This window comes from Bombus flavifrons, chromosome 12 (assembly GCF_040668555.2).
Source record: "Bombus flavifrons isolate JBK064 chromosome 12, iyBomFlav1_principal, whole genome shotgun sequence".
NCBI classification, from domain to species: domain Eukaryota; kingdom Metazoa; phylum Arthropoda; class Insecta; order Hymenoptera; family Apidae; genus Bombus; species Bombus flavifrons.
In genome coordinates, this window is record NC_138453.1 from 9980551 (window position 1) to 9995388 (window position 14838).

At 34.5% G+C, this 14838-nt stretch overlaps 1 protein-coding gene and 2 long non-coding RNA genes across 5 annotated transcripts in view; 2 read left to right on the top strand and 1 right to left on the bottom strand.

Annotated features, from left to right (window-relative positions):
- Elk (Eag-like K[+] channel) overlaps nt 1-9791 on the top strand; it is a 28285-nt gene extending 18494 nt beyond the window's left edge. Inside the window, exons 3-16 of one of the 3 annotated variants that reach the window (XM_069124776.1) lie at nt 479-712; nt 1586-1717; nt 2319-2446; nt 2616-2844; nt 4264-4427; nt 5024-5237; nt 6588-6767; nt 7001-7200; nt 7471-7720; nt 7805-8067; nt 8384-8532; nt 8597-8765; nt 8838-9210; nt 9429-9791. In XM_069124776.1, coding sequence (XP_068980877.1) covers nt 479-712; nt 1586-1717; nt 2319-2446; nt 2616-2844; nt 4264-4427; nt 5024-5237; nt 6588-6767; nt 7001-7200; nt 7471-7720; nt 7805-8067; nt 8384-8532; nt 8597-8765; nt 8838-9210; nt 9429-9640 — 2897 coding nt within the window. In that variant the 3' untranslated portion in view covers nt 9641-9791. The remainder of the gene's footprint in view (nt 1-478; nt 713-1585; nt 1718-2318; nt 2447-2615; nt 2845-4263; nt 4428-5023; nt 5238-6587; nt 6768-7000; nt 7201-7470; nt 7721-7804; nt 8068-8383; nt 8533-8596; nt 8766-8837; nt 9211-9428) is intronic. The other 2 variants (XM_069124777.1, XM_069124778.1) reach the window with 2 other exon arrangements.
- The window catches only part of LOC138185679 (uncharacterized), a 31703-nt gene extending 18138 nt beyond the window's left edge, over nt 1-13565 (bottom strand). The window contains exon 1 of the long non-coding RNA XR_011174698.1: nt 13292-13565. This is a non-coding gene — a long non-coding RNA (uncharacterized LOC138185679). The remainder of the gene's footprint in view (nt 1-13291) is intronic.
- Nucleotides 13564-14838, top strand: part of LOC138185680 (uncharacterized) — a 35179-nt gene continuing 33904 nt past the window's right edge. Inside the window, exons 1-2 of the long non-coding RNA XR_011174699.1 lie at nt 13564-13814; nt 14117-14175. This is a non-coding gene — a long non-coding RNA (uncharacterized LOC138185680). The remainder of the gene's footprint in view (nt 13815-14116; nt 14176-14838) is intronic.

Consider the following 14838-nt stretch of genomic DNA (forward strand, 5'->3'; position numbering starts at 1 on the left):
GACCCGATAATCCTTGTATTCAAAAAGATAATGTTCACGATCATGGAGAGACCTCTATTTATACGCGTCTTGTGCAACTTCGCCACGGGTAGCGAACGAACTGCGATTTAAAATTGTTTTGGCTCGAACGTCGCAAAGTTCGACGACGACAGTCACATAGATTTACACGTTAATCTGATTAATCTATGACTAATCATTACGTTTAACTAATATTTTCTTTTTTCTTTTTCGAGCAACCGTTACCCGATTTTAGTCTTCGAGTCTCGCTGTAGCAGTAGCAGTAGAATTTATAAAATATTTCTTATGATACACATACTGTATTCGTAAAAGAATACTTTGCTGACCTACTGTATACGCTCGACGTATATAGTTTATAATAAAAACTCGAGAATAAATAGATAGTTAAGTAGAAAAGATTAAATAGAAACCACGTTATCGTAGTTGTTTGCTTTAATGGAATATTCGCCTTTGTTCGCAGACAGCAACTTTGTGCTGGGAAATGCACAGGTTCCGTCGCTCTACCCGATCGTTTATTGCTCTGACGGTTTCTGCGAGCTGACAGGATTCGCGCGAGCGCAAATCATGCAAAAGGGTTGCGCTTGCAAGTTTCTCTATGGCCCGGAAACGAAAGAAGAGGAAAGAGCGATGATCGACAAGAGCCTCGAGAGCAAAACAGAGCTGAAGATGGAAGTCGTATTCTATAAAAAGACCGGTAAGCTTCATTCGTTCTTTCTTCCGCGTTAGAAAACGATCCATTTCAATCACAGACATTCGATTTGCCAAGCAAGGAATTGAGTGATTACCAACGTTTAGCAATCTAACATTTGGTTACAGAATAGAGATAATTCTCCTAATTAATGGTAATTCAAATTGATCCCTTAGAAACCAATTTGTGGAATATCCTGGCAAAACCAGGTTTCACTAAATATGACATATTACGCACGAATAGATTCGTTTTAACGCCCTAATAATTTATTATTTAATTACATTGAAATTATTTTTCGATGTTATTATTACTGAAATTTTTCATCATAAAAATCTTCGCATTGTACTTGATTTTTCAACGATTGGTACAATACATAGGCAAACGTATAGATTGTAACTCGTTTAATGAAAAATTCACTAAAAGATTCATAAAATTATTCATGTAAATATATTTGAATAAAATGTAAAAATACTATCTCGTGAATTTTATTCGCCGAGATTTAATATCAATGTTGCTACATGAAATAATCGTATGATTTATAATAATGGTGAAAAAGTGCGATTTAACGTTACTGGTCACAATGGTACGATGTAAATGCATGCAAGAATAACACAGGTGCAGCAGAATACATTTAATCAAGATAATCGATTGGATCAAATCGGTTCTATCGTGTTTGTACAACACCACCTGTCTATGTTTCCGATACGAGTTTTACTATTAGCTTTTTGCGTTCAAACCATTGACAGTAGAAATGAAAAATTCATAGCTAGGATTAAAAAAAGAAGGAAAAGAGAGAAACGAGAAAGAAAAGCGTTTTTGCTTATAAATTTCAGATGATCGACGTTTTAATCGAGATTTAGAATGCGACTTTGATTGCAGGAAGTCCATTCGACTGTCTGCTCGATATTGTTCCGATCAAAAATGAAAAGGGTGACGTCGTTCTGTTTCTGGCTTCGCATAAGGATATCACCCACACGAAGAACCTTCAGCTGTGTGAGTTGCACGATAGTGGTGAGTTCTAGCCAAGCTTCGCTGCTGAACCCAGTCTGACGAAACGATTTTCTCTGGAATGCATTTCGATCGACGTGACTGATGAATTGCATTCCAAAGTATCCGAGCACGGACCATACATCGGGTATGGATTAAACGTTCCCAATGTACATACTTTTTCAACGTATCTAACGTTTCGTGCTTCTTACACCGCGATCACGCTACACGCTGCACGTAAAATACTTAATGCAACGATTATTATGAAAGCAGAGACACCAAAGAGCACAAATCAGAAGCTTCCAATAGTTTGCTTTTCTTGTAGAATTTACGCGTAATGGCATTGCACGTATTAGTCATTTACAAAATTGACCTAGAAAAGCTACGTATGTACGTATCCCATAGGAATGGGAGATATTTTTACGGTGTACGCTATTTTTCCCGACAAAAAAAATTATCGAAGATCAAAGGAAAAAAAGTGTTAACCGATACGACGTTACCGCTTACATATAAATAATTAAATATAAATATACATTCTTCGTCGACTCCTTGATTGCATACAGCGTACAGTTTTAAACTGTACAAAGGGTAAAGTATATACGGCGATGGTACAATTATATTTCAGATGCAAATGGCGGTCTCGATCCAGAAGCGCCTCCAGCTAATTATGGCAGAAGAAGGAGTCGCGCCGTCCTTTATCAATTATCAGGCCATTACAAACAGGACAATAAGCACAAAATTAAATTGAATAATGTAAGTGCTGCCATTCCAGTTTTAATCACTTCTAAGAACAGCTTGAACCATTTCGTTTATCTTGGAAATATTTACGCTTATATTTACATTCACATTTAGCGGTTCACAAAAATATCTGAATATTTACCTACCACAGAAGGCTTTCACGTATCATGTACTATTATTATAGAACCTTCTGCATTCCACTGCACCACCTTTGCCAGAATACAAAACGACGGGAATCAAAAAATCTCAGTTCATCCTAAGCCATTACGGTGGCTTTAAGTCTTGCTGGGACTGGTTAATACTCCTTGCCACGTTTTACGTGGCGATCGTCGTCCCTTTTAACGCGAGTTTCATTAACATCGATAGGCCTACGATGGTTAGCGACGTTGTTGTCGAAGCGCTCTTTATAACCGGTGGGTATCATTTCTTCAACTTATTTGTCTCATTCGGGACTGATTTAAAATATTGAAGGACCGAGGAGAGAACAGACCTTTATCGTAATCAGCCTAAAATTACTAATCAGAGACAGTTCGATATATCGATTGGCGATGCTTTTAAAGTAATTCAGCCAAAAAGGAACGCGAATGGTACTCTTCTCATCCAATCGGTAATTCGAGAAGCTCGTTAAGTTCGAAAGCAACGATTCCTTGCTTCCCTGTTTCCAATCCGCTTTATACCTGTACTACAATCGTTGGTTTCAACTACTAGCACCATTCAGTGCAATTTTCTTCGCGCGAATGCAGAGAAATTTAATTTAATCTCGATATATTTGTTTATTTATTCATATAAGACCAATATACAAAAGAAAACAAGAAGTTCTGTTACCGCGCTAGTAATATTGGTTTTATTTCAATTTTCGTGATGCAGCGAATTCCCCTCGAGTCAGTTTTCGCAAGTAATGCGACATTCGCTCTACAAACACTGAATTGATTTATATTCAAAGCGAATATCGAATAACGATGTCCAAAGTAAGAACTCTTCACTGGTGTTCGACGAGATCGTATCTCTTCGAGGATAGAAATCATAATTTTATTTGTGAGTACAATATAGGGCAGTTTAAACTTGTCCAACTTGATTTTCTCAGAACGTCCAGTTGAATAAAAAATCGTGTTATGTTACGTTCATGTTATAATAAAATTTTCGTATTTCGTATTTATATCTAGAAAAATATACTGATGAATTTTAGATAGAGAAAGTTAAAATATCCTGTGAAAGGAGGATTTTATCAGTCGATGCGTATCGTTCCTCTCATCCAATTTATCTGTATTCGAAAACCTAGTATTCGTATGCATAACTCGATATGAAATTACTTGCGCTCGTTTAGCCAATTCGTAGATAAGTATGATGAGCGAATGTTGAGATAGAAATCCTGTCTGCTAACAAGATTAAAAGCAGTTCATCCTGCGGAAATAAAGTTCCTTAACGCGCTGCATTTTCGCGTCGAGAAACTCAATAAGGGAAGGGAAGGGATCGCGAGAGTACTTTGTCTCTTTGATCAAAACACAAACAGAGGTCCGATGTTTCTACTCGCTAAAATTTCTATTCTGTGGTATGATCAAAGTTTGTAGGATTAGAATTAATTAAAAAGTACAAGAGAGAAAGACGATAGGTCACGTTTTACATTTTTTACAGAGCAACAGTTTTAAGATTCGGTACATTGTCGAACAATTTCGTGTTACCAAAATCGTCTGTCTATTTCATTTTAAAGTTAAACGCGTGATTTTCACCATTTTATCGAATTCTCCTCCTCCGGTCTTCAATTAGAATTATCGAAAACGAAAGCAATAGTTAAACATTGAAAACAATAGTTAAAGTCACACATCTTTCCGCAGATATCATTCTAAACTTTAGAACAACGTACGTAAGCAGGAAAGGCGAAGTTGTCAGCAACAGCAAAAGTATAGCCGTAAACTATTTAAAGGGTTGGTTTTTCGTCGATCTTGTCGCTGCTTTGCCTTTTGATTTTCTCTATGCTTCTGACGTTTACAGCGGCGAGGTGAGTAATCCGTAACTATTTCAAACTATTTAGATAGCTCGACCCTGAAACTTTTATACTACGCGTACTAACATGCCCGTGTTGCAAGCTGCAAGTTAACTTAAAATTACCTTGTAAAATCCGTATCTCGATTGCGAATAATAAAGTTTCCTTTCTAATTCAAAATCTCTGGATGTCCTGTTGAGAAATGTAAGGAAAACACGTGTACGATACGCTATTTGTACATTTGAAAACGAGTTATGAATGAAGTTCATTTAGGAAAGGTCCGCGTATTATTAAATTGAACGACATACCGATTCCAAGCTTCGCGTTCTCTCCGGAACACGGTCACATATCAGCTTGAATCGAACGACATATCTCGACATGAATGGTACAATCTAGTCGTCGTGAGTCTATAACGTATGTACAAGAATACGTAATTAACGTCAGTTATTATCAAAGCGGATATTTAACATATGGAAATCCAACATCGATTTGCTACAATACTATTTTTTCGATAAATTAGTATGTACATATTTAGTATCGAAACGAATTACAACTAATATAACTTCGATTAACGTATTTCATGTTTATTAATAGCGCACCTTTTATCATAGGAATCGGGACATGGTAACATTCATTTAGTAAAGCTGACAAGATTATTAAGGCTCGCGCGGTTACTTCAAAAGATGGATAGATATTCGCAGTACAGTGCCGTCATTCTGACGATGTTAATGCTTTTTTTCATCTTGGTGGCACATTGGTTGGCTTGCATTTGGTTCGTTATCGCGGAAAAAGAAAGGTTGAGAAACGACGATGATTGGGATCTCGGTAAGTTCGATCTTCGTATAATAATATCATTTTTATAAGACACAAATTCACCAAACTTTTACAGTTGAAGTTAAGTTCAATGAAACGCTTGAATATCTACGAGTCGAGATATAATCCCTTCCTCTTTAACATTTATATGGACAAAAGAATATTCGCGCAAAGAGGTAGTTGTAAATTTTCCTTAACAATTTTATACGTATTCTCATGAAAATCAATACGAATATTACGAAATTACTTTAGAAATTATTCTTTCCAACTTTTTACGTCAATTCGCGTCTAACAAATAAAAATTCGCGCATAAAACTTTAAATATTAAAATTTCAAATTTATTTACGTGCTTCTTGCACAAACACATACGGTCTTCGGCATTTATGACAGCTTTTTCGCGTTTTCATACGGTTTTTAGTACGTCGTGGATCTGTATAATTTACATAAATAAGATAAGGTTCCGTTTATCGCATTATTGCAGTAGAAATGTGCGAGTAACACGAGCGAGCGACTCTAGCGTGGAATTCTATTTCACCCAAGCTAGCAGGCGGCGTTTGTTAAAAAATCAATTCGTCGTTAGCAGACGTAACTTTTTACAACTTTAACCATCAACGCTGCGAACGATAGTGCTTTATAAAACAATTGCTTCTTTCCCGGCTCGCGTTTATTACATTCTCTAATAACTGCATTATTGATCTTTTTAATACACTATTCAATTTTATTGCAATTTTGTGAAATGATCAGAATTTTCCAAAGATGCCTCCATAGCAGGGCAACGTTGTAACGTCAAGTATTTTACCGCTCGAATCGTTTAAAATAATATTTGATAGAATTCTAAGAAGGAGAAATAGGAAGTTTCTGAAATGTACGAAAGTCGAATCATCGATACTTATCTAATATATCTGATAGATATTCATCATGCGTGAACAGTTTGATTGCCTACGCAAGAATTAAGCAACAACCGTACATTTTGAACAAAAAGCTCCGCGTCTACATATTTAGATATACAGATTGATCTTGCATGATTCGATTCAAGGAATTTTATTTTGGAGAGCACTACGTTCTAGATGGAATCGATGCCCGGAGAAAGTTGAAACTGTATTCGTATTAGTCTACAAACTTTTCTCTTACGGGAAAGTGTACCGCATAATTTAACTGCAAACGTTTGCCTTTAGGAATACTCTCGTAATACTACTGTTTAATACACTACTGTTTAATCTGTTCGCGTAAATGAATAATATCCGATTAAAAAACTCAAAGAGAACATACGAGGCAATTATATCAACGCGACAATTATAGATCTATTCGACAGAGAATGAACTACTGACATTCGAATCGACTTTGATCGGACGTATTTTACAGGCTGGATTCACACACTGGCAGAAAAGCTGAAAATCTCCGTGGAGAACGTAACGCACGCGGAAAGTTACATCACAGCGTTGTACTTTACATGCAGTAGTTTAACATCGGTAGGATTTGGAAATGTGTCGGCCAATACATTCTCCGAAAAGTTCTTCTCCATTTGCACGATGCTCATTGGTGGTCAGTAATCATCATTGATCAATATGTTATATATTATTCCGTAAGGATTATCAATTAATCATTCAAGTTAATTAACCAAGTATTATTATTTGCTGCACGCGTATTTAATCGATATAAGAATTTGCATACACGTGTATTAGGGGGAAATAATATTAATTAATACGGAATAAACATTGAATGGAAAACTTACGATAGAAAATGTTTCCACATTGTACATATCGTGTATGCTACAGCTCTGATGCATGCCGTCGTGTTTGGTAACGTGACAGCGATTATTCAAAGAATTTACTCTAGAAGATCGTTATACCAAACAAAACTGCGGGATCTCAAGGATTTTTTCGTATTGCATCAGATCCCCGAAGAACTGAAACAGCGAATGCAAGACTATTTCCAAACTATGTGGTCTTTAAATCACGGTATCGATATACACGAGGTAAACCACGTAAACGCTATGATTCAAAGGCTTATAAAGAAAAAGATTCTTGTTCGCGTTTCTTCTTTTCCAATGAACCAAAAGAATACTCTAACGATCTGTTGTATACGATATCTATGCAGTGTGTTTCGATCTCTGTTACCTAAAAGATCGAAAAATCTGACAAGAGATTTTTATTATGAGCCTTTCGATTACGCTGTATCATATAAAATTGCCAAACGTATTGTAATTCACAATTAGTCACGATTACGCGAGACTTACTGCTTTTAGACCTTGAAACAATTTCCCGAGGAACTCCGGGGTGACGTTTCGATGCATTTACATCGCGAAATATTAAATTTACCGATATTCGAAGCTGCTTCTCAGGGTTGTCTCAAACTGCTTTCTCTTCGCATTAAAAATAATTTTTGTGCCCCCGGCGAATTTTTAATTCACAAAGGAGATGCACTCTCGTACATATATTATTTATGCAACGGCTCGATGGAAGTTGTGCAAAACAACATGGTCGTCGCGATTTTAGGTACGATATCACAGTGTTCGTAGTTTTGATTATATTCAAAAAACGAGGACCGAAATCTTACACGGTGTTTGATTTCGTTTAAAGGCAAAGGCGATCTAGTAGGTTGTGACATAAACGTTCATCTGCAACACGGCAGTAACGGTGGTGGAGCAGGTGGCGGAGGAGCCGCGGACGTAGTAGTGAAATCAAGTTGTGACGTTAAAGCGTTGACTTACTGTGATTTGAAATGCATAAATATGCATGGATTAGTCGAGGTACTTCGACTGTATCCCGAGTATCAGCATGAATTTGCAAATGATATACAACATGATCTCACTTACAATATACGAGAGGGATACGAAGCTGAGGTAACTATTAATATTTAATATCAGAGTGTCGGTAATTGAAGAGCTTTCTGAAAAATCAACCCATAAATCTACTTGTATAATAAATACCGGTCAAAAGTATCTGAACATTTCCATACGTTTCTTGTAACAGTAAAATATCAAAATGTACAAATTAATCGCAAATTATCGACTGAAACAAACATTACGTATACTACCGTTTTATAAACTCTGTTTCCATGAAGGTTCTGAAATCCGATATTCGTATTGACAGCATGAAATAATAAGAGTAAAAGCAAACAAAGATTCATACGAATGTTTCTTAATTATCTGCCTTTAGCAAGAGTCAGATATGAACGGACCATCGTTAACGTTACCATCGATTAGCGAAGACGACGAAAATGTGCCTGACGAAGGGGAGACTTCACCTTTGTCACCACCAAATAAATCGCCTTTACATACGACGAGTCCTAGACATGCCAAGTTCAGGTGAGATATCACCACATTTTTTCACTCTTAAGAAATTCTTCAAATATCCTACATCGTATAATAGGGATGACTATAGAGAAGCCAGAAGAACCGGAAGAGGAGTTCTAGTAAGAGGGAGAGCGGCTCAGGTAATCGCTCAAGAATCAATGGAGGAACATATTCGAGGATCGGTGGAGAGACTCGACACACAATTTTCTACGTTACACCAAGACGTTGCCACGTTGAGTTACGAGGTAAATATTGCGGTAAACGTTCGTTCCACTCTCAACTGGTCTAACGTTCCCGATTGTTTCGTATAAAAATAGGTGAGGAATGCCATTCAAGCTCTGCAAATATTAGCGTGTTCGCCTCAAAGTAATCCAAATTTGCCAACGCCCGCGAGTCGTGGGAGTGGCGTTTTGGCGAGAAGTTCGTCTCATCCGCCCGATGCTATATGTTGGGACCCACCTAGAAGAATGTCAGATGCATCCACGCAAACCGACTGGCCTGTGGATCTGTTCGAGTCCTGGATTCGAGCAAATCCTCAACGGGTTCTAAGGATCCTCGAACTCGATCCAGATACTCTTTTGAGACAACCACCGTCTCCTACACCATCGCCATCTTCTCCTCCGCCACCGCCATACGAGCCCTTGTCGCCTATTGTCGGAACACCGCCGCAATCACCGTCTCTCGCACAAGGTAACCATTCGAATTTAATTTCTTTTTTCACTTATTATCGAAAAATGTGCAAACACTTAAAATATGAATTCTACGGTATTCTTAAAATATCGAACTTTCCGTCGTTGTGATTAGAAGGAATACAATTGCGACGAATGAGCGACAAGAATTGTAGAGTTGAATTTTTAGATTTAGAATCTTTTGAAAAGTTGTAATATACAGGAAAGTTATTGTTTCAGGAAACGCTGATTTCGTTTACGGTAATAATCATGGAGATCGACACATTCCTCGTTTATATAAACCAACAAACTCTACGTGGGATCGCGAGAACAAGTTATCTCACAGATTTAGTGCCGGCGATGCCGAGAACGCGTCTTTGTATCCAGCGTTTAGCACTCTGCGCCGACTTCCTGAATCTCGATCGTTGAAATTCGATCCTTTTGATAGCTGAACGTTTCCAGAAACATATCAGGGTTATAAGCCTTAGAAGAACATGTAACCCAAGAAGGCAAAATGTTTGTACACGAGACAAGAGCAAAAGACAAATTTCATGACTAAAATAGAGCAACGAGAAGCAAAACCACTCATTTTAAGTGTTCAAATTCGTTCATTTTTTATCACCTGTATTTCGACTCCTATGAAATCTAGAATCAACAGTTTGGTCATTTTTTTACGGATTGGAATACTTGAATTCAATCGATAGTTAGCAACGAACGATCGACATTGTCTTCATCCCAAAAACAATCCTACGATAATTGAATAAATTTCTGTATAGTATAGCAATGATATAAGAATTTTTTACGACACGAAACATGTCCAAAGAGAGAAAAATGAGAAGATCGCCAGCATTGATAAGCTATAAATACACGTACAAGTATATCTATCTATAACCTTGCTCATCCGAGAGACATTTACATTTATTTAGGGACTCGACATCTCATCGTCTGATCCGATTCTCTAGAATGGAATGAATACGTGTACAATCATAAATTTTAATCTAAAAAATATATCGTATGCGAAGTGAATCGTTGGTACATTTTTTCATGATCTAAAAGATATTTTGAAAAGATATTTTTTAACTAATTCCTATATTATTATCGAGGATGTTTAAAATTCGGATAACGATATAAAATATTGGAAATCTACTTTCTTTTATAGAAAATTTTTGCTTCTCTCATTCCATACGCATACGTGTCGCTGTGATTGATTATACCTAGTTAGCAGAAATTATGTCGTTTATTTAAAGATGTTCTCTTACAGTAATTTTGCTGTAAATAAATCAGCAAAACGTATTACTTAAGATCATTCGTGTTTTCACTTTCACATATGTGAGCAGAACGTTCAACGTTCAATATCGCAAAGTCTTCGCTTCAAAAGACTTTAAGATCTATCGGGGAGAACGAAGTTTTAAACTTTAGCGTAGCAATAATATGCACAACAAATTTCGATGTATCCGCTGACGTCCAAATTAGACAGTAGTTATTGTAAAGTAGTATTTATCATCGCAGTAAAGATGTTGATTTCAAGGTAGGTAAGACAAGTACGTTAATGAAGAAGGTTATTCAAATGATTAATCTTAAAATTAATGTATCATACGAGATTATTACGCGGAAGATGTATCCAATTGTAAGTATTTCTTGAACAAATTCAATGTAAATATTATATCGCTATTAAAAATATGTGATAAGGCACGGCTTTGGCCATGCACAACAATTGTATTCGTTCATCTTTCATCGTCATTTGTGAAACATCAAAAAATTATTCGTCTACTTATGATATCGGGCACCCACGATTCAGTACCTACAATTTGATTTCAACGAATATAAGAATTGAAACATAAGATGATCAATCGTTTAACCTACTTACATTCTCATTCCTTCAGCGCACAAACAATGATGCAATACCAATGTTTTCTAAAATAATCGTTCGAATATATTACGTCATAGAGATAAAACGTGTAAAGTACGATGTTTGTATTTATTATATCATAATTTCACAAATGTCAATGAAAGCAGCTGTTTTATAAATATTTCATATATTTTGTTATACTATTTCTATGCTCCTCACCTTATAATTCAAGCTAAACATATTGTAATATTTAACCTACTCTCACGTATTCTACTACTTTTTACACTCTCTGAGAAACTAACTACGAAAGAAACATTTATCATCTTAACATGTATGAAAATGTCAGTAAGCACAAAATATGATTATTCTTTAACGCACATTTCACTGTGCTCCAAGTTGACGAAATTTAAGGATCACGTACTAAACCGTGCAATCACGGTACAGTATAATAATTTTAATTTAACTATTAGATTGAAAGTGAAGAGGAAAAAGAAAGTTGTTGTTTATGTCTGATATGATACAACATAAATTTATGCATCTAATGTATACATGTACGGATACATGTATACATACAGGCGTATGTATACTATCACCACTTCCCTGTATGAACTTATTATTGGTTAATAAGTTTATGTCAAACATAGAAGGAAAGAGATATCAAATTATCAGAGATATAGCTAAATTTAATCAAATTTTTTATCCTACACTTCTTATCCAATCTAGTTAGAAAACTTTAAATCAACGGCCTTAAAACAAAAATTTATTGTTCTCACTATTCTTGCATACCAAAGATAATCTAGAATCTAGGAATATGGTTTCTACGTAACTGACGCCTATGATTTTCCGTATACACTTGGTATATCAAATTACAAAACACCTCTGAAAGCCACATTCAGATTGAATCGTGAATAAAAACATATACATACATACTGTCCGAACAAAACATTTTACATCGTTTTTATACCTAATTGTCGAGTGCAATTTTCCAGGGGCGTCAAATATCGAGTTATGTTATATCAATCGCAAATATAAATATTGTACAGAAAGAGAGGCATATAATTCGAAAATGATAGAATATATTTATAATTACATTACGATTGATGGGATCTTGAAAATACTAATGTTAATAAATAATCTTCAAAATGTCTCTTTTAAATAACTTGGCTAAAATACGTCTATCGTACACGTACGAACTCTTCATCAATTATTTCGAGAGGAAAAATACTATTAATTTAATGTGCATATTATTCTTTTCGGTATAACAAAAAACTGAGCAGCAAATACAATTAACAAAAGAAGAGTCAACCTGCTAAAATCTTTCAGACGTTTGTAAATATTGTTATCTGCTTACTGTACAGTGTGTATCGTACAATTGGTTCTTTGTTCACTCGTCTCATTATAAAAAAAGAAGAAATAAAAATAATTACAGAAGTGTTTGGTCTAAATTTTCTTTCGTGTAATCACATGTTACTTTTGAATCTTATTTTATATTTTTTACATATGGATTTAAAATATCGAAATACTCTATTCCATCTATTATAATCTATTCTAAACTCTATTCTAATCTCTAATAATCTATTCTATTCTTAACTATCTATTCTAAACTCTAATATTTTTAGAAGATACATTATCTTGTTATTTAGACAAGTAACGGAATATTTTTCAATATGGCTTCCATTCGGTTTTATGAGTGCAACCATTTTACGCCATATTTGCATACCGTTGTGAATCAACGGTACGATCTCGAATCTCGACTATATGTACTTACTGTTACCGAGACATGTTTCGATACAAAAGGATTCCCGGGTGCATTGAAATAACGAATCAAGTATCGAAAAAGATCAAATGGCTACATATAGAACAAGATTCTTAAAAACATAATCGATATTCATGTACATAAAAAGATTTCGATCGTAAATCATACACATACATAATATATATGTATGTATACATTCTCCGAAGTATGCATATGTTAAAAATTTTCAACTTCAGTACTATGCTGTAATATCACATTTCAAAAAGATACATTAATATTACGTATAGCTCTGTATATTTTGTATAAATACGTCAAATTAATCATTGTTTGAACAAGAAAGCCACATATTACAAAACAAAGTAGGAATCATTGGCGTCGCACTTGCAACAAGGATCATGGTATATTCTACTCTTTGATCGATATATATATATCAATATTTTCTACTTTACACCGATTTATAACCATATTATGTATGTTACGTGATTGTACTCAACTTACTTGTCCACGAAAAGAAGCTTTTCTCAAGTGCTTTTTGTCGATCTTGTTGCAGCAGCTTGTCATCCCTTTTTTCCAATCACACTCACAAATCTCTCTAATAAAGTTCGCGTCGCGTCGGCAGGTAACTGCACACGTACGTTAGTTTAGGACGGGTTACTATCTAAGTCAACAAAGTTCATAAATTATTAAAATAAAAATTATATAAAATTGAATAAACATAAAACTAATGAGAAAAATACAGTTACATTTTTAATTTAATTTTTTACATTTATAAATATCTCTAATTCGTTTTGAATAATCTTTTCCATCGAAGTGTTCCCTACATTTTCATATTTTTCCACGACTTTTTGAATGTCACACGTAGTGTTCACATGACCCCACATTTTCAGTTACTAATTCGGTACGCGACTTTTTCGTCTCCGTAAATTTCTTAACAAATTGTTTAAAAATTTTGCAAATTTGAAATACATAGTGTTCGAAAATGTGAAGAAAACATGCAGTACATGGAAACGAAGTGATTGTGGTAAGTTTTTTCAAATATTCAATGTAATGTTGAAAAATATTTAAATATAATTTCATTATGCGAAATTCTCATTCGGAATCAATCATTCAATCATTCAATTCAATGCGGAATTCATTATGCTATTATGCGAAAATTCTCGAAATTTGGCGTGCCTATGCCAACAAATTTTTCTGCTTCATAATTTTCTCTCTTCTATTTTTAAATACAATTCTCATTCTTCGTTCTTCACTCGTCTTTCAAATGACGGGTTCTCACATATAATATTAATAATTTATTAAACTATATCTTTTCTTCTATGACAGCTATTTAGGATCTACGTCTCTTATGGTCACTACCTGCAATAAGAAGCTCTCCACGAATGGTGAGTTTTCTGTTATTTTCTATCACTTTTTTTTACACCAAAATAAAGGGAGTGAGACAGTATTACGAATTAACTATCGTGTTTCTAGAAATTCTGTATGGGTATATATATAGATTCGTTTAATGATAAATTTAAATATAGAAAGACCACTTCATGATAATTAATAAGACAAAATAAGAAATACTAAAAATTTAATTTAAATTCATTTAAATTTGAACCAATGGAATATTCTTATTCATTTATAATAAAATGTAACAAATTAAAAATTACGTAATATCTAAATTATATTATTCATTTTTATACACGTCTTAATAAATTTTAAGACCATCTTCTTTTCATGATTTTATTATCTCTTTACATCTGAAGTAACCGTCTCCCTTTTCTCACTCTCTTAATACATATATAAGTAGGTACATATATAAGTATGTACATATATATGCATGGATGTATGTTATTATCGATAGTCGACATTCAAAACTTTTTTGAATATGCAATTTAAACAATAAAATTTTAGAAAATTAAACTATCATTATTAAACTAATAATTAACAATTTTTACGTAAAATAATTTTGCATTATCGGCATTATTTTATCATCATCGTTATCACAGTCGTTATTATCGCTCTAATTCAGTGATAGTTGAGTTTATCAAAATTCTTTATCA